The sequence below is a fragment of the Grammomys surdaster genome, unplaced genomic scaffold (genome assembly GCF_004785775.1).
Source record: "Grammomys surdaster isolate TR1022 unplaced genomic scaffold, NIH_TR_1.0 363, whole genome shotgun sequence".
In the NCBI taxonomy this organism is placed as follows: domain Eukaryota; kingdom Metazoa; phylum Chordata; class Mammalia; order Rodentia; family Muridae; genus Grammomys; species Grammomys surdaster.
This window is the reverse complement of record NW_021604782.1, coordinates 12,637,582-12,661,245: the sequence shown is the minus strand read 5'-3', so window position 1 is coordinate 12,661,245 and position 23,664 is coordinate 12,637,582. Positions and strand designations below refer to the sequence as shown.

Below are 23,664 nucleotides of genomic sequence, written 5' to 3'. Positions count from 1 at the left end.
GATTCTTTACATGTAGGATATGACCCTGACTGGTGAGATCACAGAACTTCCTGAAGGGCTTCAAGGTAGACAACAGAGTGTTTACCATGAAGAAGGCAATGGGCTATAGGTAGGTGTGTGTATGTGTGTGTGTGTGTGTGTGTGTGCAGTTGTGTTGAGCACAGTGGGTAGTTAAATTCAGGTGTTCCTGATTCCTTTCCATCTATTCTTCTGTATTTGATTTGGATAATGTCTGGACTGAGCTCCTATGGACCTATTCATATATGCACATGTGGGTATGGAATACAGGAAGGGATGGAAGAAAAGAAGAAGAGAGGCAAATGAAGAGAAGGGGAGAGAAAGAGAAGGTGGAGGAGGACCAAGTTGGAGGAAGGTGGGGGACCCAGGGTGCCCCTTTCTCTCATATTGTTCAATTCAACTTTCAAGAGCCACCCAGCTCCTCTGCTCTCATGTCAACATCTTCACTAGAGGTCCTGACAGGGTGAAAATTAACTACTGGGCTCCTTTAACCACTGAAAAGGCAATGATGGGCACAGTCCTATCTCTTCCTCCCCTAATATCAAAAGGGAGCAATACTTTCACTTCAGGAAGAGTGCTTTCCCTGAAGGAAACAGACTTTGTATTATACTGTCTGTATGATTGCATATGTGTTTGCACTCTCATGGCTGTACCTGTGTGCATGAGCACATATACATATGTGCAGTAGGCACATTTGCTTTCAAGAAACTGCTACACTCTTGTTCTGTGCCCCTCCCAAGGCCTTTGTTTTTCTGATTCTGCACCCAGCCTGCCCACACTGACCCCACAGACTATAGTGATCTGATTTCATAATAGCAAATTTAGTTACAGTGAATTCCCCTTGTAACAAAGATTATATCCAAGCTCAGAGTAATGGAACATAGTCGATTTCATTAAAATAAATTTGGGAACAATGAATAATTCAATATGATGATTTTGTTTCCTCCCCTCTTCTTTATAGATTGAAGAGCTAGTATTTATAATGATTTTTTTAATTGGATTTTTGTTTAGGGAGAACTAATCAGCCATAATTTCTGGCAGACTTCTCCCTACAAGATTGGATTAATTGTCCAATGAAAGACTTTTTTTTTTTCCAAAATAAGGAGACTGGGAAATTCTTTTCTTTTTTTTTTTTTAATTTTGATCACATTATTCACAATAATCTTTGAGTAATTTTTAAGCACAGTTGCTTCCATTACTCTTGTGCATGAAAGAGTTCTAAAGTGTTAATAATTACCTCATTTGAATGTTGTTTTTCAGTCAACTCTAGGAATGGAATGTCAGGTGAATTTGGAATTCTTGCACCTTTGATGTGATAGAGAAACAATGGCTGGACATCACTTGGTGTCGATTATAGGCAGGTCTGTGTATACATGCATATGCACATGGACATTTATAGTAAAAACAAAACCAGGCAGTCTTGGCACCCAGTGTTATGTAGATACTGTGCTTTGAGTGGGGGAAAAATGAATGAAGCCCCAACCTACTTTCAATCCCCCAATAACCCACTGTGGGAAGAAATAGAGTACACAGATAGGATTCCTCAAGCTCTCTATGAAGCTATGACTGTACAGGTGAGTCCACCCAGTGCTGAGGCAGCACACAGACAAGAGGAACGCTGACCTATTCATGGCCAGGATGACACCACACATGACAGGCAACAGGGGATCCTGGGTAACTCACACCTTCCATTTTCCTAAGGGCATCCACTCCTGCATACAAATGAGTAAGTAAAATCTTTAACAATGTGAACATAGGTAGGAGAGATGAAGAGATGATCAAACAGAAATGAAACTGAATATATGAGAGGTGATACTTTACAGCATATTCAATAACTCTCACTGGACCCCAACCCAAAGTCCTACTTCTCATTCATTAAAATGCCAGCTGGACTCCAACAAACTTGAAATAAAGAAGCAGTATTAGAAAGGGATGGATGAGAATCACCGGTCATCTACAAGGCCTAGAGGAAGGCTAGGTTCAAAACTGGGCATTGTGCTGGACAATCAGAAGCACTAAGCTGTGTCTAGGGGAAGTGGGAGTCTCAGAAGAAGGCAAGTGTTTTCTCAGCAGGATAATTGCAAAGGGGGCTCTGGGGAAGCACAGATATCCTAGGATCACATAAGCTCTGGTAGAACCAAAACTCTCCCTCCCTCAACCAAAACTCTCCCTCCCTGTGGGAGAACCCTGTCATATAAATAGTGCATTAGGGAATCATGGAATGAGTCACAGCTTCTTAGAAGTGACAACATCCCTGAAGTGCATCAAGCTAAACTCCTATTTTAAATACAGGAGTGAGGGGAGGGAAGAAAAAGTGGAAACTAGAATGGCAGAGAGACATTACAGCAAGTTTGTGGTAGGGTTGCTATCAATTCAGTAACCATACAAATTGAGGGTCCCAGCCCATGACCCCCCCAAAAAAAAACAACAACCAAAAATACCCACAAATGCAAAAGCAAGCAAGCAAACAAACAAACAAAACAAACAAAAAACACTAAGATTTTTCCAAGTAAATTTGTTCTTACCCCTACTGAATTCCAATGGCATATTCAAAGCAGAGTTCTTTCCCATAGTTGAATGAATCATAATAAGAAGCCCATAGGAGAACAGTCATTATTCTCATGACCTTTGCATTCTCTCCTCTTCACCACAATATGTCTTATCTTTAACCAGTGAGAGTGAAGAGGTGCTCATATCACAGTTCGGTAAAGTTATGCTCAGGTAAAGATGTTCTGTGACACTGTGCTTGAAGTGGGCACCATGAGAGCCATAGCAGGGATACAGGGAACCAGCATCAGGAGCTTCACAAGGCTAGGAACTTACCTGTGATGCCGCCGGCTGCCCAATGACAACCCAACCTGGGCACTGCTGGTCTTGATGGGATACTGAAGCATTGGACGCCCATTGATCCAGGAAACCCTGGGGTGTGTAGACACCACAGTCTTTAATGCTAGTTTTTTGTTCAAACTCTTCACACATCCCATCTCCATCATGGAAATAGCACCGGCTGGGTTCATCTGTGGGAGGTGGACATAGGAAGGGAGTCAATAATTAAATATTTCTTCTCTGATCTTAACTATCGTCAGCAGCCTTGGAATAGACCATCTAGACCAGAAACTCTGCTGAACCTACTGTCTTTAGTCACATTGGGATTCTCTTCGGCCTTAAGTAGAAAAAAGTAAAGATATCTTGGCATACACAATGGCTAATTTGCAATTGGTAGGTACAATGCTGAGAAAATGAAGCACAGTGCTGCATAACTCCTTTTACACACACACACACACACACACACACACACACACACACACTTAGAAACTGAGAGCAGAATATCCAGGTTGAACTTGGTGGAGGGGGATGGAAACTGTGGGTTTTATTCAAGATGAGGATGTTCTAGAAATTTGTCACACCAGTTTGTGCTTATGGTTGACACATCTGACTGCATACCTAGAATATGCTGGAAGGGCAGAGCTCATCTGTGTGGATCTGTTGTCCCATTTACAACAAAATCCATAAATTTCCACTCCTCTGAAGTGAGACTCAATCACAATGTGATGAAGGTATTATTTTAATTACAATCCAAATGTTCTAGATACAGAAACTGAGATGTCATATGTCTTTAATAGATGCCCAAGTTGCATAATATATAAGTGCCAGCTATAAGAACCCAACTCACTTTGTAAGTCCTAGGCATGATATCCGACACCAAAGGACTTTAATCTTGAAACCTGGATTTATTTAACTCCAAAGAAGATTTCAGTTTTGCATAAAGAACAAACCAACTTCAGTATTAGCCCAGCAACTAAATTTTTGTGTTTTATTGGATAGTCTCTTTATTCTGGGATCAGTTATCAGAGCAAAGAAGGTAGACTCCAAGACTCCAGAGACTCCAAGCTCCTAGCCTAATGATCCCACAGTCTAAAATGATATGCTTAAATGTCTCAGTGAAATGACAAGTGATCAAGCACCTGCCTTTTTTGAAATTTTTCTTTTGTTTTGTTGCTTTGTTTAGGGGTGTCATTAAAAGCTGTGGTGGGTTGTACCAATGCTTCTTTGGCTGTAAGGACAAGTATCAGAGGAGTCATGAGGAGGATGCTGTCAAAGATCTGACCTATGTATTCAATATAGAGCAACTCAATGAGAAGCAAAGTGGGTATCCCCAAAAGACCATCCTGTCACCTTTGAAAACTAATGTCCATACAGAAACTGAGATGCCATATGTCTTCAATAGGTGCCCAAGTTGCACAATGTATAAGTGCCAGCTATAAGAACCCAACTCACTTTGCAAGTCCTAGGCATGTTATCCGACACCAAAGGAATTTAATCTTGCAACCTGGATTTATTTAACTCCAAAGAAGTTAAACAAATTCTTCTCTACCACTCTTTAGTGCTGCTAGGCAAAGCTAGGCAGCCACTTCTGTACAAAGTGCCTATTTTATTAACATCTCCACCTTAACACTCATTGTACTGTCCTGACACTGGGTCCACATGCTGTAACTGCTCTGAAAGGTTGTAACTTCTCAAACTGTTCTCTCTCTACTGTCTGAGACCCACTGCATAATTGATTATCTAAGCTGTAACACTTGGAGAGTAAGGAATGTATTACTAGAAATTATGTCTGAGCAACATGCACATGGAACTCTGAACATCTCAGGCAAATTAGGATGTAGGATTACTGTGAGTTTATGGTTTGATCTAGGTTGTCCATCTAATCTTGACTCCAAAATACTGGAGCAGAACTCTGGAGAAGGTACTAGGTATTGGTTTTTTCTCTGACTTTTGCACTGCATATAACTATAAAAGATAGTTTTGCCTCTTAATCTCTGTCCCCCTCCTCTAACATGACTCTAATTGTCCATGTAAGGACAATATCCTCACTGGAAAGGAACAAAAATATGCCTTATACATTCTAAAAACAGTCATGACAAGAAAATATTCATTTCTTCTAAAAGGTCAATTCCTTTCTAAGTGGCTGAATTTAAATCAGCTTGTGAAATCAATACTTACTTGAAATACTTTCAAACATTCTACCTTCTAGAAAAAAAGCTAGGGTCATGGGGGAAAAGGACTTGAATTTTTATGTTGTTATCTGTAACAGGAGTTATTGAATTCAGGGGCAGCAGAATGTTGAGCTTCTTCCAAGCTCCAAAATTCCTTGTTTATTCCTACAATCAGTCTACATAGTGAAATACTATCAAATGTGCCAGAGTAAGTCAATTCATTATAATTTAATTATTGGAAGATGGGTGTAAGCCAGCAGAGAGCTCCAGTGACCAGCATGTCAGATACTTCCAACATGGAAAGAAGACAAGGTCAACACTAACTACAGTCTCACAGTCACCAGAGATGGTAGCCAATTCAGATACAATAAAACTTTAGACCCAATCCAAGGGCAATCTGCCGTAAATCTAAGCTCAATGAAGAAGACTGCAGAAAGTTATAGTGTCCAATTCTCGGCCACAGAGACAGCTGCTATGAGGGTGAGAATTAGTGCCCTTATGCCTAGCCTTTGTGTCTCTTTATGCTGAACAGAGAGTTATTAATACTCAGTATTTAAAGAATGATAAAACATGACCTCGTAAGGATAAGATTGTGAAGTTGGCTAACTTTGGGACCAACTTTCTTTTCTTCCAATGTGAACAGAGATAGTGGAAAATTACAATATGATTATGTAAGATCTACCTTCTAAGATGACTTAATTCATTTCCCAAGGCAAAGGGCACTCTCAGAAAATTGGATAAAAATATGTTATTTTAAGCTTACTTCTTTATCTTTAGATTTAGGGCACAATAAATCTGCTTGACTAAAACTAGAATTTGAGAGTAGTGGGAAGTATAGAGAAACAGGATCAGGAGAAATGTTACATAGCTAAATAGTAAGGTGGTCAATGGAGAGATACGTCACACACCTCAAATGATAGGGAAGAACTAGCATTGAAATGAAAGAGGTTCAGACTGGAGAGGTGTGTTAGTGGGAAAAGCCACTTGACACCAAGCCTGATAACGTGAATTCAATACTTGAGACCCACATGGTGGAAGGAGAGAACTCACTACTCCAAGCTGTATAAGACTTCCAAAACATATGCAAGCTGGCACTCCTTTTTATTACATTAAACATATAAATGTAATTTAAAAGTTTTAAAAAGAAAGGAAAAGAAATAGGATAGAAAGGGAGAGCAAAAAAATGAATGAATGGAGAGAGGGAATAAGAAAGAAAGAGAGAAAAACAGAGAGGGGGTAGGGAGGGAGAGGGAATATGAGTATGTCTCGTTTCCTCTCCAACATTATGCTGACAAAGCTATTGTAAGTCTCTTTTAAAAATAACATCCTTGGACTCTGCTATTCAGTTTCTCTTGCTACTAGTGTCCTAGGGGAGCCCCTCCACTCCATCTGCCAGTGTTTTGTCTGGGGAATTCTCTCTTTCCTCACTCCCTCTGCCTGAAGCACCAAAGAGAACAGAGTAAGGAATGGAATACAAATGTGAGGCCAGGAAAAACAAAGACAGCAGCAACATAACAATAAAACAAACGGGGCTTTTTGTTTCTGTTACATCCATTTATGTAGTGTTCCTTGAGTGCTTTACCTTGGGTGTTGAGCAGGTGACTGTGCAAAATTTGAAGTCTACAGAAAAAGCAAATGATCGCCCTGACATCTTACCTCCGGTGTAGTAGCCTGTTGACATTTATAATGAAATATATTCTACTTGAAGCAGGAAGGGATATTGTGAATGTAGAGTGAGAGGAAGAGAAAGGAAAGAAGTAGAGAGAGAGAAAAGATAGCAGAGGGCAGGGAGGAGGAGGAGTGTTAGAAACCTCAGCAGACTTTTGACAAGTATTTGTTGAATGAATGAACAAACGAATGAATGAATGAATGAATGACTAAACTAGAGAATCCCTGGTGTGCACATTCCTATTGAGACACTACACCCTTTAGATTCTGTCTCAGGATGAAGGAAAAAGAACTGCGACACAAGAAGGGACTAGCTTATAGTGAACCTTATACTAGGCAGTCTGATCTCTCCTTTACAGCCCACTTTCTCCTACAAAAGAGGAATTCACCATCTCTGATTCATTCCTAAAGATGCAATGGCACATTTAAAAATCTATCCACCCAGAAAAAACACCTGATTGGAACTGAGCTTTCAGAAGGCAAAACCTTTCTTTTTCATTTGGAGGAAATGAGCTTAGTTTCTAGAGTGTGGATAGGCAACTTGTCAGCTTTCATGTCCTGTTCATGTCCTGTTCTCATCTGTAGAGTGTCAGAATAAAACACTCTGCCCCTGTATCCCTAAAGCCCAGGATAAGCACTCTTCATGAGACAGACAGGGATTATTAAACCCACTACAGCTTTGAAAACCAAGTCTAAGAGAATGTAACAGATTTTCATTAAAATGTAGGCAAGGATTAGAGTAGCTGTATTACGAAGAGTTCTTCCTTTTAAAATCAGAAACTGGGATTCAAACTCTCTAATAATCTGTCTCAGATTATTGATTAATGTTATACATGTTATTTCACCTTTCTATAGCTTAGGGGATTACAAGCTTAGACCAGGTAATAAGAGTCACTGAAAAACTGAAATTTATGAGTGTGTAAAAGGAATTGGGTTAAAGAGGATATAAGGAGATGAAAGAGGAGAGAAGAGGATGAGAGAGGACAGAGAACATTTCAACGAACCTTTAAAGGATTTCTTTCTCTGTTTTTGTTTATGTGTATATGTCTGGATGGGCTTATATGTGCCATGTGCATGACGGTGCCTATGGAAGTCAGAGAACAGTGGATCTCCTCAAACTGGATGTCTGACAGCCATTCTGAGCAGTCTAACATGGATTCTGGAAACTCCAGTCTCTGTAAAAGTAGTCTAAGCTCTTAAGAGCTAAGTCATTTCTCCAGCTCCACAAAGCACTACTGTATGAAGGGGAAGGAAGGGTTTGCATGCCTTATACTTCCAGATCCCAGTTTACCATTGAGAACTGTCAGAGTAGGAACTGGAGGCAGGAACCTAGAGATAAGAACTGAACAAGAGACAATAGAGGAAGGCTGCTTACTAGCTTGTTTCTTGGCTCATACAGTTTCCATGATAAAGCCCAGGCCCATATGCCCAAGGATGGTATGCTCCACAGTGACATGGGCCCTCCTACATCAATTACTAATTAAGAAAATTTGGCCATAGAGCTACCCACAGGCCAATATGATGGAGGCAATTCCTTAACTGAGATCCCCCCTTAGATGTGTCTTGCTTTTGTCAAGTTGGCAAAAACATATGATTCTTGGTTACACAGGGATGCACTCTCTACAACAACATAAACAAAAGAAAACAAAGAAACAAACATAAAAAAAAACAGAATGAATGACAAATCTGATTTTAAGTTATTTCAACAGACTATTCTACATAAAGAATTTAATGGAAGTTTTAAGGGAAGGTCTAGCACAAGCTCTGGCATACATTAATTGCAATAGTGTGACTCTATAACTAGCCAGTAACATGGTTCTTTGTGATCCACCATTTGTTCTAAGCATTGTTTTATTTTCTACCTTTTTTCAATTTTGAAAAGAAATAGAGAATCTGGATAGAAAAGAGAATACATATTGTACTATAATTTAATAAAAAGATTTGGCACTCTTCTGAATTAGAATGGTAGGTATGTTGACATCACCTTGCATTTAGTTGTATTTCTTTAAATGGGCTGCAAAATTTTTAGCAAAGATAAAGATCTAAATAAATGACAACACATCTAATAGACCCAAGTATTCAAAGCCCAAAATAATTTCTTATGGTTCTTTGGAGCTCCAATTATATTTCATGATAGCCAAGAGTGAGAACAATTCAGACCATATGAATTATTAGTGGCAACAAAATAGATGTGAACAGAAGAACAAATGATGCTTGAGACACCAAGACCTCTAAAATCAGCAACAGGAAATAGCAAAACAAAATTTGGCTTAGATAATCTAAGCAAATACGTGGAAAACCCCTAAATCTTGAACTACAGAAAGTATGCAAAAATGGCCCAAAGGGTGTAACAAAAGATGGCACACTATAAATAGATTCTCAATGGTTTGAGTGTGATCTTATCACCACATAAAGAGAAAGGAAAAGGGGCAGGAAGGGACAAAGGGGAAGGGAAGAGAGATAGAAAGGAAAAAGACTAGAGGTTAAGGAGGGAGGAAGAAAGAGGGAGGAAGAGGGAAGGAGTGAGAGAGGGAGGAAGAGGGTAAGAAGGGAGGGATGGAGGGAGGGCGGGAGAAAGGGAGGGAGAGAGAAAGGAGAAGGAGAAGGAGGATTCATCCATTCTGAAAGCTTCTCTCTCTCTGGGCTGCAGTTTTCCCTTCTGCCTAGTAAACAAGTTAGATCAAATAGCTTTATAATCTCCAAATATTTTACTCTAAAATAAACTTGATTCTTGATTCTTTTAACCCTTAAATCCTCAAGCTAGTTTTTTTTTTATTGAGTCTGAAATGGGCAACTGGAAAGTAAAATCCTCGAAATCAGTTTACAGTGAACTTTTTTGAAAGATATGGAAGAGGACTTTAATGAAAAACACATGAAATCTGGCACCAAAACAAAAATCAAAACCTAAAGTTGCAGCCCTAAGATACTCTTGGCTACCTAATGACATATATCACCCCTTCATGGCTCTCTCCTTCTGCTTTGCTATTTATTCTTTAAAGCAACTTTACTTTTCTTATTTATTTTAGAAAATGGCCATAAAGATCTGATACAATAATAATATAGAAAATACTTAAAGTGTCAACATTTTCAAGTAATCTTTTTACTTTGTCAAATGCTACCTCCCAAATCACCAAAATGGCTTCCCATTTTATTGATTGTGTCTTACCATGACCACTTGCCTGCTCAATAAAGAATTATCTAAACACATTCTCCATAATGCAATTCTAATTTCTGCTCTGGCTCTTCTCTACCATTAGTCTACAATACTTCTCTCATAACACTAACTTGCACCTGGAAATATTTATTTGATCATTCAATTTTCTTTAAAAGATAGTCTTGCACTACAATGATCTTCAGTGATTACCCAGTTCATCTGCATCCTGTTTACAAATGCAGCAACTGAGATTGACAAAAACTAAGTATCTAATCTAATACAGCATAGTTAATTGATGGAGTACCAAGGATCTTGACTGGCTAATAAAGGATCATTATATAAATACTAAGAAAATACAATGTCTGAAAAAAATTGGTCTATGAGAACTTTATGTATGTGAGCACAGTGAAAGATCATGAGCATATAAAAATATAAACATGTATGTGTATCTTCCTCAATAAAGGAAAACAAGGAACCATTCATTCTGTTATAGCATCCTGGACATTAGAGCCAACAGAGGATGTTGGATAAACTGATGTTGTATGTACCAGTGGGGTGAGCCAGGAATTGGAGGAAGAGTCAGAGCACCACATAAAATCAAGCCAGTAACCATATTCTGGCAAAGTTCGTCATGACTAAGGTGATTGTAGTATGCTGGGTAGTGTTCTCACGAGTAGCCAGAGTATCAATATGGACCCCTCCCATCCAGGGCCCTGATTGTTCTAGCTTGCCTCAAAGACCATCTTCCTTTCATATCATTCAGAAAAGTCCAAAAGAATGAGCCATTCAAGTCATAGGGTTCTCCAATTCCAATCAAGTAAGACACATTGGAATGTATAAAGATCAAAAGCCAGGAGTCAGGCAAGAATCACCACTGGGTAAGTTTGCTCTTTCTTGTATGATGAACACGATGATATTTAGGCTTCAGAATGAGATTTTGTGTCAATTGGAACTGGTATGTTTTTTAAACTTGTACTGCTTTACTGTATTTTGTTCTTGAAGAGATTGTGTTATGTCTTTCCACTCTTTCACTAAAGAAGAGAGAAGACAAGAGAGAGTGGGAAGATGGGAGTTAACTAGAAAGTTAGGCCATAGAAATCAAAACCACTACCCTTTCTGGTCAGAAACAAAAAGAGCCATCATGACTCTTCTTATTGAAAACAGCTTACAAGAAGTCATGGTTGTTGCATTGATGTCAGTTTCAACCAACTGGAAGAGGGGCTTGCCCAAACCAAAAACAAGAGATTGCAGACTGCATTGCTAGCTATTGACTCCAGAACGATGGCCAGCGATGCCCCCACTAAGGCTAGATGAATCATGCCTTAAGAGAGCAATTTTGGGCCTCAAAGAGCTGTACTATAGTCAGAGAATAGGATACAAAACAGGAATCCTCCACTAAGGAATACCTGCTCAGGTATTAAGATATCTAGCTTGAAAAGGAGGAGACTCAGAAGTTCTTTCAAGTTTTAGTGGGTCTGAAAATGTAATCATCTTCCCCAAGCCTCAATTGTATGCATTCACTATATTCTGACATACTTAATGACAATTGGCAGGTGTGATCCTATCCCTAGATATTTCTGCCATATTCTCATCAATAATGCCACCCTGTTCTCTGATCCAGGCACACTGATAATGTGGCTGCTCCTTGGGGGAACCATGTTCACTCTCCCATGTTCACTCTCATGGCCTTACCTCTCCCACCAGTAACTGGCTTTGTCTGATGTCCCAGCTGCTTTTCCTATGACTTCCTTTATTTATCTCTAATTCATAGCTTAACTACGCATACTTTCTGGAACCCCTACCTGGCATTCCTTCTCTAGAAAGTCTAGTTGCCACCCCTTGCTGTATTTCTATAGCATCAACTACTGGCCAATTAAAATCACATTTTTTTACATTTGCTAAGGAAATGAGAGGAAGGTTGGCTAAGTGTTTTAAATACCTACAATTACCTAATCCTAGTAGATTGCTTTGTAGTTAAGAGCTATCATTATCCCAATGGTAAAACAAGGAAATTAAGGTTTGAAAACGTTAACTCATCACCTATGACAGCTGCAGAATCAAGGATGAAATCCATACTAGTTTGATTCTAAAATCAAAATTTGCCAGTATGCACCTTCTGCACCTTTCAACATTTTTTTTAAATAGATACAAACACAGAGGAGGTTATTTTATGTGATAGGTGGATCCATTTCCTTCTGGGATGTCCTGTGATTTTGTGTCTTGGGGGTTAAGACATCTTAGGTAGCTGTGGTCACCTTTTTTGAATGATCATGAACCTTCAATACCAGACCTTTTTTCTTATCAGGATACTGTTGAAATAATGACTAACTTTGCAGATGTTAGGAAAACAAAATGATAAGACAAACTATAAGCACCCATCACAACAATCTAGCACTTGGAAGACAACTGCTGTAACAGATGAGTAAACTTGGTTCCCCTGAAGGAAACATTCAATCCTTACTACTTTGCCCTGCACTTAAGCTGCATAGGCTCAATGGCTTAGGTTTGACTAAACGCTTTTTATTTTTTAAAAGAGAAATCTGAGTTTTTGTTGGCAAATGATTGAACATGCCAGGTCCAGCCTGCAGCCCCACAGTCCATTAGGGAATTTACGAGGCTAGATGGGGGCCTTCAGCTCAAGCACTCCCTTCAGACACAGTACTTACAAAGCCATCAATTTCCTTAACAAAGAGCATTGGCTTAAATGCCCCTTAAAGCAGTGCTATTTACAGAGTTACCCACTTTCTTTTGAATTCTCTACCTAGGGGGTGGCATGCCGGCGTTCTTTCTAGCTACTAGTTAATTAGGTTTTCTACTCAAAAGGAAGCTAGCCTAGGACTGTGCTTGATATTCAAAAGCCGCTCAATTTGAGGTTATCAGAGAGTCCTACAGGTAATCTAAATAACCACTCAACTCAATGAAAGTCCTCAAGTGGTTGGACTACTTACCGGCAGCACAGAGGTGGGGAAGGAGAGAGGCGTGTTTGCACCTGACTCCTTTTTGATAGGAAAATAAAATAAGAGTCAAAAAAGCTTTAATGAGAGTTCTTTATAAAACCCTCTGCGATTTCCTGGAATTGATGATAATAACAAGGCCGCTGTGCAGATGAGGAGGCAAAAGTAGTTCCCATTACTTTTTGTCATATCTAGAAATCGGACACACATCGTAGCTCCGGAGTCACCACCACTCTGAGCCACCTAAGTGTCCCACTTAAGACAAGAGGGAAGTCTCCATTCAAGCCCCAGTCTGTCAGAATCTGAAGACTACAAGAGTTATAGGACACCTAAATTCCTAAGAAATAAGGAATTCCTAAGTCTCATAAGGAATATACCCTTTCTTCTTCATTTGTTTACTTTTTACTGATACCACAATTACATATAATACACATACACACACAAATATATGTATGTATATATAGTGCATATGTATGTATATATATATACATATATATATATGTATATATATATATATACATATATATATATGTATATATATATATATATATATAGAGAGAGAGAGAGAGAGAGAGAGAGAGAGTGTCTGTTTGTCCTGAACTAAGTCCAAAGAAACTAGATGAATTAAAACAAGTATCTACTACTCAGGACTCACTTTCCAGTGAGTGGAGGTGTGTGTGTGTGTGTGTGTGTGTCTGTGTGTGTGTGAATTATGACTGCATTATGTTTGCTCTGAGGTGTCTGATGCTGCAGGAACACAGGGGAGGAAACCTCAGCTCAATTTTAGGCTACCTTGAAAGAACTCCCCTTAGGAAGCAGCATGTGGGCTGTATCTCTCCAAGAAGCAATGGGTGGTGAGGACCACATCTTGCCAGGGAAAAGGAAACTGTGAGTAAATGAAAGAATGTTAGAAAAAAAAAAGAGTAGAAGGTACAAAGCAAAATAAGATATTGGAACCTAACTTGCAAATGACTGTTTCAGATCATGCAGGTCTTACTTGGCTTGAAGGCTATGTTTAATAAGAAATTTAGATTTTCAGAAGAACCAAACTGTCCACATCTTGCATGTGAAAACTATCACATAATAAGTACAAACTTGATTTATTCCTGTCCATGGCTAAATTGCTGTTTCTCAAAAGTTGGGCTATGTCTTACCTGTAACCTTAACTACAAATGACTCTATACTGCCTGTTCCAGGAATGGTGATCACGTCTTTGTTTTCAATGGTTGTTCTAACCACCTGGCAACCTTGCCTTTGGTTCAGGAGGCTGTTGTGACCATCTTGCAATGCTACATTTTTTTAAAGGGTTATTATGAACACCTTTTTATGTTCTGCTTCTACACCTCACCTATTTGCCTGTCATATTTCTCATCTGGAAACCCCCTACCCCAAAGCTATAAAGAACTGTTATCTTGCCAATGTTCAAGTGCTGACTTGAACCCTGCCTTAGGTGAAGGCAGGCCAAATATATGAATTTCCAAAATGCTTGCTTTCATTAACTTGGCCATGATGATTTGTGTCAATGATCTTTCTCTTAGCATCTTTAGAATTAACACTTTCCTCAAAGACAATGCAAAGCTACTGTGGACATGTTCTAGTGGAGAGGGACTAAAAAGGTGTTTATTCTAGGAAAATTATTTTCTCATCCTATTGGAGGACAGATTGTGAATGGCGAAATTAAGAAACTGGGAGTCTGTGGGAACTGTCTTGTCACACAGATGTTGTAAGGGGCCTTGGGTAAAACAATGATAGTTCAGAATATGGGGAGCAATTGATGAGGAAGGAAATATTGATTTTCAAAATGAAGTTGGATTGGTAGTTATTCAAATATAGGTAAAGAGAAAGATGGAGAAAATGTGGGTGTTTCTTCCAAGTCTTGTTTAAATGTTTTATTAATTAGTGGAGCCACCAAGTTTCTGAGAGAACACTGGTAAAGTTCCACATGGATTGAGTATATAAAGTGACTCTGAAATCAGGTAGAGAAACTAGATACATGAATCTGTGGAAAGGGAAAGATCCAATGTTGGGCAGTGATACAGTGGTAGAGTGCTTGCCTCAAACTTGCAAGGCCAAGCAGGGTATGAAACAGGTACAGCTGGGCACAACACACACGATCTGAAAACTGGTTCTAAATGGATGACTCTGAAGAGAGCTGAGAGTGAGAAGGGATCTCACTGTGGACTTCAAAAAGTAGCCTGAGCCAAAATGAACAGAAAACTAAGAAAAATCAGAAGAGCACAATACTTTAGTTGTTTTCAAGAAAAAGCTAGGCAAGTATAGATAGAAAAACACTTAGCAATGTTTTGTTTAATCATGATGTTTAATAGAATCCCCTTCATGACCTTCTTGTATAATGGGTGATTCACACCTTTGCTTGCTGTCTCCCAGGGACAGGGTATTCTCTACTTGTGAGTAAGAGCATCACTATTTTAATAGCCATAGTAATTAGTATTTATTGATCACTTTCTGGCCCATGCAATGGCAATAAGGTATGCAGACGTCTTAGCACAAGACTGGCATGGTGAGAGTTGCTCAATACCCGAACATGGCACACACTCATTAAGTGCCTGAAAGGACAGATCATAGCTGAGGTAAGGACCACTATTCTCATTTCTCACATAGAGAAAGATGCTCACGGACATGAGGCTAGAAGAGGAGGCTCTCATGCTTCAGTTCCAGGCAGCCAGCTACCCTGTCTGTTGGTGCATTCTCTTGGCAAAAGAGAACAGAGGCAAACGGAAAGAAAATCTGGGGATTCAAGTAGTTCGCACAACGTTTTCCACAGTAATGAGGCTAAACCCCAGTTATGTGCGCGGTTTTGGACTGCTGAATGGAGGGATGGCTCCTGCCAGAATGTTCACATCACTGCCAATGGGAGTTGATAGTTTAATTTAAACTTATGGATAATTTGGGTCGGCTTTCTGACTGGTGTTGAAAGCTAAAATCACTCTGATTTCTCATCAGGTCAGCTTGCCAAAAGTACTTTGTTGGCCCTTGAAGAGCACCCCCTCTCAGGGAGGCTGATGTCTTAAAATATTGCTCTAGCCTGTTTTGCTACTGCCTAGAAACCATAATCACTACAGAACCAGACACCCCAGGACTCTTGTGGCATCCTGCTTTAGGATCCTATAGGACTAGTGTATCTGCTGAGCTTTAAGGTTCACAGTGCAACTCTTGTTTGCATCTTGTTTGCATCCCCATTGTTCAGCAACGTTTCCTAGATTCATCAACTTCAATCAGGAGCCTTCCAGGACCCTGTGAACTCCTCTGCACTCACCCTTACCATCACTGATGAGACCCTGCTGTGAAGGTCTGTATGAAGCATAGAAACTGTGATATGCAGCAGGTGCTTCCCACAGACAAACCCCTTCTGTGAGGTCTTCATGTTCATTTCCAGCTATTGGGCACTCTGCCCGAGGAACATAGAAGGCAACTTGGAAAAAAAAGCCTTGTCTCACATCTGCAAATGCTAGCACAGGTCATTTTATCTTTCTGTCCAGGAAGTTTAAAAACCATCCCTTTAATGATTACTATAATTTCAAATGTGTTTTATGCTAATTTCTTTTAGATCCTTAACCAGTGGCAGCCTAGAGAAAGTGGACTTTCCATTGCTCCCTTTGTTAAGTATTTAATGGTCTGCAAATAAACACTTCAGATGGTGTTTGGTAAAGAGACCTAGGAATCCTTTTGTTACTTGAAGTCTCCACTGTGTCTTGAATTATTCCCCCTTCTCATAATCTGTTTGCTGTTAGGCCCTCCAGCTCCTGAGAGTGCACATTTTATTAGATAAACATAAAGATAAAGATGTAACATAAACTAAATAGTCCAGCCTCAGGACTCAGGAGCCATTCTTTCAGGCCTAGAATACCTCACTGGTAAATGAAAATTCTGAGTAAAGTATTGAACACCTCTGTGTCTTGATTGCGTTACACAGAAAACATATATAATGTTAATACTACCTTATAAGATCTGTGTCATTAATATTTGAATTAATTTAATTAATATAACTGCATCAAAAACTCATTCTTTGTATTATTATTACTATTGTTAGGGAGGGAGAGACAGAGAGGTCAAATCAGAAGGCCTGACTTTCTCATGGAAGGCTTCTGAGGTCTCTTAATTTGTCAGTAGAGCAGATCTGAGTGCAAATCTCAACTCCACCACTTTAGATGCTGGTTCTCACCTTTCCTCATTCTGTATACCATTAATACACATTAATCTATTAACATTGTGGTGACCTCCAAAACCTCCCTCCCAAATTTTTTGTTGCCACTTTGTAACTGTAATTTTGCTACTGTTATAAATTGTAATTGTGATGTGTTTTCCAGTGGTCTTAGGTGATTCCTGTGAAGGTGTTGGTAGTTCCCAGCCCCACCTTCAAAGGGATCACTACTCACAGGTTGAGAACTGGCTGACTTAAGAGTACCTACTTCCAATAAACTATCTTGTTTCCCTAAGTCTCTGTAAAATGGAAGCATGACCTCAATAGTCCACGGCCTTGTGAGAAGCAGGAAAAGAGGGTCAGTAGCATTGTGGCAGCTACCCTGCCTCAGTGAGTGACACTTGGGAAGGTTTGCTCCTCTTGTTATCTCTCAACTCCACAGATATTTACTGAATGGCAGTCACTTTCCCCTGAAATTTTCATACATTTTGGAGCTTTTCTGTGTCATCTAGAAAGAGGTCAATAAGTGACCTTGGCTGCCAGGGTCCCTGTAGGTCTGAAAAGAGACACCTCAGTGCAATTTATTGGGACAGCAGTGGTGGGCCTTCCACAGATCAGGTCGGGACAGGTACTGTCTGATCCTTTAACTGGAAAAGCAATATAGGTTCTAGTGGCCATTGCTTCCAGATGCAAAATGACACATGCTTAAGAGTACTGACTAGAGCTGGTGGATGGGAACACAGAAGGATGAAGGAACAGATGTGTAAATAAAAATGTCTGACACCAGTGTTGGGAAGTGTGGATAAAAGGATCCCTTTCTCTGTTCCTCTCTAATTCTCTTTCTGCCTAACTCTCCCTCTTTCCACTCCTCTCTCCCTGATCCACCTGAACCAGCCTGTTGTTATTTTATACCTACTATCTTCCTGTATAGCAATTAGAACATCTTCAGCACAATGATAGACAGCAACTATCTGGCTTTGTAGACGATACAGGGCTTCTGTTGAATCACTATATCCCTCCTTTGTAGTGACAGTATAGTAACAAAAAGACACAGACGTATTTCAATAGGACTTTATTTGCCGAAACTGTCAATCTGTTGGCTTTGGCCATAGGCAGCAATTTGCTAATCCCAGTCTGTAAAAGGATGCATGAACCTACTGTAAGGAGGGCAGAGCATAGAGTACACATACAAGCCACCTTCTACTTCCTTCAGGCTATAAGTGACTACAGTCATCAGAGTCCTTGAAGAACCCCAGCCTTCAATGCTACATACTCAGATTTCCTTGTGATCTACCATGGTGATCCATCTTTCCCACAGCAGAAGCTCTTCTTTGCCTTGATCACTAAATCATCTGAACTTCTAGCAGTCTTGACTGTCACCCTACCTTATAGCCCCTAATATGTCCACCTTCCTTTAGAACTTCCAATCTCAACAGTGTATGTTTTAAAGGAATCCTTCTTGATCTTTCCAGGTAAAAGACTCCTTAGCTTATTTTCTCCAACCATTGAGTGACTTTGAAATCAATGTCAGGGGCATTTTCCAACTTACCTACCTCAAGCCCTAGCCTTCCTTACATGTTGTTGCTTCCTTGAAACAAGCACTGAGAGTGGCACACAGAAGGTACAATCAATAGGAAGAGACAGAAGAAAGGGTGATGTACAAGGCATTTTGCACTGCTTTCAGCCTGGGACTGAGCACAAGCAAGCAGTTGCCCTTTTCTTATTTTTTTCTTGTACAATGAAGTTCACAGATCGCCTTGACTGTCCATCCATCATTTTATTTTAAGCACATTACCTTTTCTCCAAAAAAAGAAAAGGAGGACACAATTAGAACTATATCCCTCACTTGCTTAAGATTTCAATTTCCCCCAGGGCACTTCGTTTAAGTGGAGATCACAGGTTATGAATATTGAATATCTATTCCAACTCAACATGGACTCCAAGCAACAGAAGAGAGTCTCAGTTCAGGTAAAGGTCTTGATACCAGTTCTAGAGATTTCTTTCTTCTTCAAGCTTACCTAAGCCATAAGTGTACACTTACGCACCTCGGGGCAGATGGGTTTCTGGTCACTTACAGTTTTGTAAAGAGCTCCTTGTTCTTAACTCTCCTGATTCACTTGCCAGGACTCTGGCCACCCTTCAAAGGCACACATCAAAGTATGGTCTCTATTCCTTACTTTTGAGAGCGCTTCAAGTTGGTTCCCTGATCCTGACCCCTTCCTGAGAGTCAGGAAGCTGACCCAGGGCTAAGGGCTAGAATTCCTCCCTGCTGGTGTCAGAGGCCTCCTGTTTCTTTTCACTCCATCTTTGCCTCTTTGTGGGGTAGCCGCCCCTGGTTTAAAAAGGAGGTAGTGGGACATAGGCTGTGTCAGATAGGCAAGCTTGATCCTAAGGAATACTGACTGGAATATTTGAATGAATTCCTCAGACCTCCCGGTTGAGGACTCAGATCTTTGGTCCTGCCCACACGTCAGCCTTCCGCCCCATTGCCTCCTTTTCCTGCTCTTTTGTGTCCTCCATGACCCTTTTTGACCTTTGGGGTGAAAAGAATTCCTTTCTCCTCCTGGAGTCCTTCTTTTAAAACTGCACAGTTTTAAAACAATAACAACCCTGGATTTTAATCCTAGAATTTAGACTCCAAAGGCCTTTGGGGTGCATCTAACCCATCCTTACCACTTGATGTTGATGTGTGTGGAAAGGTCTAGTGCCTTCAAAAAAGGTAGCGACCACAGCCATTTGGTGTCAGAATCCAATGATCAGGCTCAGAACCAGCCCTGCCACAGATGCACCATCTGGTTTGGCATTAGTTAATTCTGAGATTCAGTGGGAGGAAGAAGAGAAGCCCAAAAGCTACACTGAATTACCCTCAGTACTTTAGAGAATTATGGCCTTACAAATGGTGTCTAGTTCCCAGAAGAGAAAACTGAGCCTGAGAGACAGGAGAGAGGTACCCATGGCTAACCAGACAGCAACCTCGGGCTCCAAGCTCCCCAGTGCAGCAAGGACTATGAAATCCAATTGAGTTTTATTTTCTCCCTATGTTAAATGTTAGAAAGCAATTTGACTAATGTAATTGGGAAAGAGAAGGCTTGAGAACCAAGGGTCCCACTGCTAGGTTTTGTTTTGTTTGCTTTTGTTTTTGTTTCTTAACAGTGGTAAACATGGCATGGCAAAGACATAAGCAGGACATGTATGTTCATTTTCCTTCCTTTAGGGACTCAATGGTAAAAAACAGAAATACCAGGCAATACTCTCCTGTTCAAGACTTTATCCAGATATGAGACACAATCTTTGTTATTTAAACTCTTCTCTGACCTCCCTGGTAAGATGACTTTCAACGATTCATCTCCGTGCCTCTATTTTCTGGTCAGCAAGGTGTGTAAGACTACTCTGGAAGGTTGAATGATATCCTACCTTTCTGGATATTTCTTAGCATAATACTGGTGGAATTAGGCATCTACCTAATGAGGATCCCTGCCTAATGAGGCTATCTGCTGCAAAATCCACTTCTCCTGAGCTAGTATGACCTTGGGCAGTGTACATAATAGTTCAGATTCACAGTTTTATCCTCTACCAATCTGGGTGATGACTTTAGTAATGTTTTAGAGTTGCTCAGAGTATTGGTCAAACTTTTTAATGAATTGTGCTAGTAAAAATGAAAGAAAGCAATGTATACTCATTTAAAACTACCAAGGGTCACTATTTTAATACTGATCATAATGACCTCGTTTCCATTTGTATTGCTTTGGGGATCAAACTCATGGTGAACTACCTGCCCCAGTCAGTAACTGTATTTGCCTGTCACAACTCTAAGGAGAAACAACGATAACTAACATAGTTTGCTGATGAAACTGAGGCACAGGTTTAAAGCCTCTGCTTCAGAGTTTTCAGCCAGATCCCATGTTGGTAACTATGGTGCCATCGGATGCTCTGCTTGTGCTGTGTATGTCCTGACTCCATCACCATCATTGCCATCCCCAACTATTCTTCTTTTTTAACTTTATTTTTATTTTTTCTTCTAAAGGCTCATCTTTAAGTCAAGGAAAGCATTATATCCAGAAAGTCTTGTAAAGGAAAGTATACATAAATATATAAATATATATACATATATACATATAGAGATGCAGAGGGAACTTTAAGTGAATTTAGGCAACTAGGAATGTTTCATTTTGTTTCCTAAATTGGTTTTTTCCTAAGGTGAGAGGTGGATTCCTCCATTATGGTTACACAGAAAATACTGTTAAAAGGAAAAATAATAATAAATGCAGCTCCCTGCAGAGCCCCTGTCTCCGTCCTCTCTAGCCTAAAAATACTGTTTTCTTTTTCAGTCATTGTTGTTCTAAACTCTCCTAGGCATATCCACTGAAAAGACACAACGATTCATCTTCTTGTTTTCCTTTCTCGCCTTGGTTCAGTCAGGCCAGGATGGTCTGACAGAGGGGCCATAGGCTAGGCGACCCCCTGCCCTCTCAGCAACTGGTGGCAAGGCAGATTGATCTTCAGCCACTTACTGCATATCTACCTCACAGAGAGGGAGGACGCTGGGCTTTAGGGAGTGTTAATTGAGTTACTGGCCCTGGCTCTAACACAGGGGTGGAGATGCCCTGTCATGGATGGGAGACAAAGTGATGCTGAAAGCTGTTGAGGGAGGCGAACTGGAAAAAAGAGAGAGAGACACACAGTGGGGGATGCCTGCAGTTCTGGGAGACATGATGTAGGAGTCTATGAGTTTGTTTTCTTTATTATATATTAGCATTAAGCAAAATCTTAATCTCCTTAAGCCATGAAGGATATACTCAGTATTAGGTGGGTCTTAAAAACAAAAAAGAGCCTTTCACAAATGAAGAAACCAAGTTCCAAGATGCTGAACTGCACAAGGTCCACTACTAAACCAGGACAAGAACTGGACTATCCAGGACTACCGTGAAGCATACAGCATGGAAGATAAAGGCTTCGAGAGTTGCATCTTCTGTAAGGGCTTAAATGTCCTCTCTGAAATTAGCAGATTTCCAGCTTTGGCTCAAGATATATGACTAGCTACAAGCCCTTCAGGGGATCCTGCACATTTTGTCTGACTAATTTGACCATTACCTTCCCTCCTTCAGCTTTTATCAGCAGCCTGTCTGCCATTTATGACTCAGTGCCTTAGAGAGGAATCCCCATAGCTGCTGAACAATGCCTCCAGCCAGCGCCTGCTGGGGGAGTTATCACTTCACTGATACCATGGTTTCTAAAGGAAACCCCAGGCCTGGTGTGTGTTATAGTTCTAAACGGCAGAAAAAGGACAAGATAATTTCCACATTGCAAAGGGGAATGCAGTCAGCATTACTCAAGAGGTCTTGTGGGCGGTGTTTGTTTTAATAAGAAACTTATTATGTGCTGGGGGACTAGGGCACTAGGGGTGGGAAAGTGGGAAAGGGAAGTCACCAGAGTGTTGCACAATAACACATTGGCACCTTGGGAATACTTCCGGATGTGTGGGCTTCTGAAAAGTGAAGGGGAATGCCCCCATAAATCTGTCACCCACCCTCACACTGCTGTTACTGGCCCAGAGAAAACAGCCCTTCTAAATGGTCTGTGATGACAAGGGTGGCAAAGAAAGGCTGAGGAAAAGGAGGAGGAGAAGGAGGAGGAGGAGAAGGAAGAGGAGAAGGAGGAGGAGGAGAAGGAAGAGGAGACGGAGGAGGAGGAGGAGGAGGTGGCGGCGGCGGCGGTGGAGGAGGAGGAGGAGGAGGAGGAGGACAATGACAAGAACTAAAAGGAAGACATAAACTGGGGAAGAGGAATGATTGATCAGAAAAGCAGAAAGAAGGAAAAAGAAGGAAGGAAGGAAGGAAGGAAGGGAGGGAGGGAGGGAGGGAGGGAGGGAGGGAGGGAGGGAGGGAGGAAGGAAGGAAATAAGAAAATCCGTTCCAATGGCAGAGTTCTGGAGTATAAAAAGCAGGGTCCTTTATTTAATTTGGAGGGAGCACCATACCTTTGAAACCTTGGGCCAGTTGAGACATAACAATAAATCTCAGATCTCATATCTGGAATAGGAGCCACATATAGGCTCATATTAAGTAGAACTGCACAATATAGGGCCACCCTATCTAGTACGTGCTGCTCTGTAAATGACTGCTGTGGTTGATACTTCATCTTTCACAGCATCCCAAACTGCCCACATTTATATGAGAGAGGGAAGCCTAGCTTCAGGAAATGCTATTAAACTTCCTTCTATCTTGTGAGGACAGTTTTCAGTTAGGATTTTAATGTATAATCAGTAGAAACTAGTTTTGGTCAGCTTAAGCAAAATAAACAAAATAAGCCATCTATTTGAAACACTCAATACCTGATGAGGGCTCTCTCAGAGGGCAGGAGAATAGAAATTGCATTCCCCAGAGGAATTTCAGGCAGATGCTCTGGCCCAGGTGTGAGCCTCGGTAAGGAATAACACACCTTTCTAGTTTCCTCAGCTGTAATGCTGACTCTAGGACTTTGGATACTGTCATTTCATGGATAGTCACCAAAATAGATTCACTATGGCTTCAGAATCCAAGTTGTGGGTTGGCTGTCTGCTGGGGTAGGCAGTAAGCCTGAAAGGAGCCCACTTAAGCTGTAGAGTAACATGGGGAAGATGACTGGATTTGAGCTAGTGCTCTAATGACGATTGGGCTCTACCTCACTAGAAAAATGATTTTGATTCCACAAATCTAGGATTCAGAAAGCAAC

The 23,664-nt window shown here is 40.5% G+C and overlaps 1 protein-coding gene across 1 annotated transcript in view; it reads right to left on the bottom strand.

The window, feature by feature from the left end:
* The window catches only part of Pappa (pappalysin 1), a 230,064-nt gene that overhangs the window by 84,678 nt on the left and 121,722 nt on the right, over window positions 1-23,664 (bottom strand). Inside the window, exon 10 of the mRNA XM_028779996.1 lies at window positions 2,842-3,035. Coding sequence (XP_028635829.1) covers window positions 2,842-3,035 — 194 coding nt within the window. The remainder of the gene's footprint in view (window positions 1-2,841; window positions 3,036-23,664) is intronic.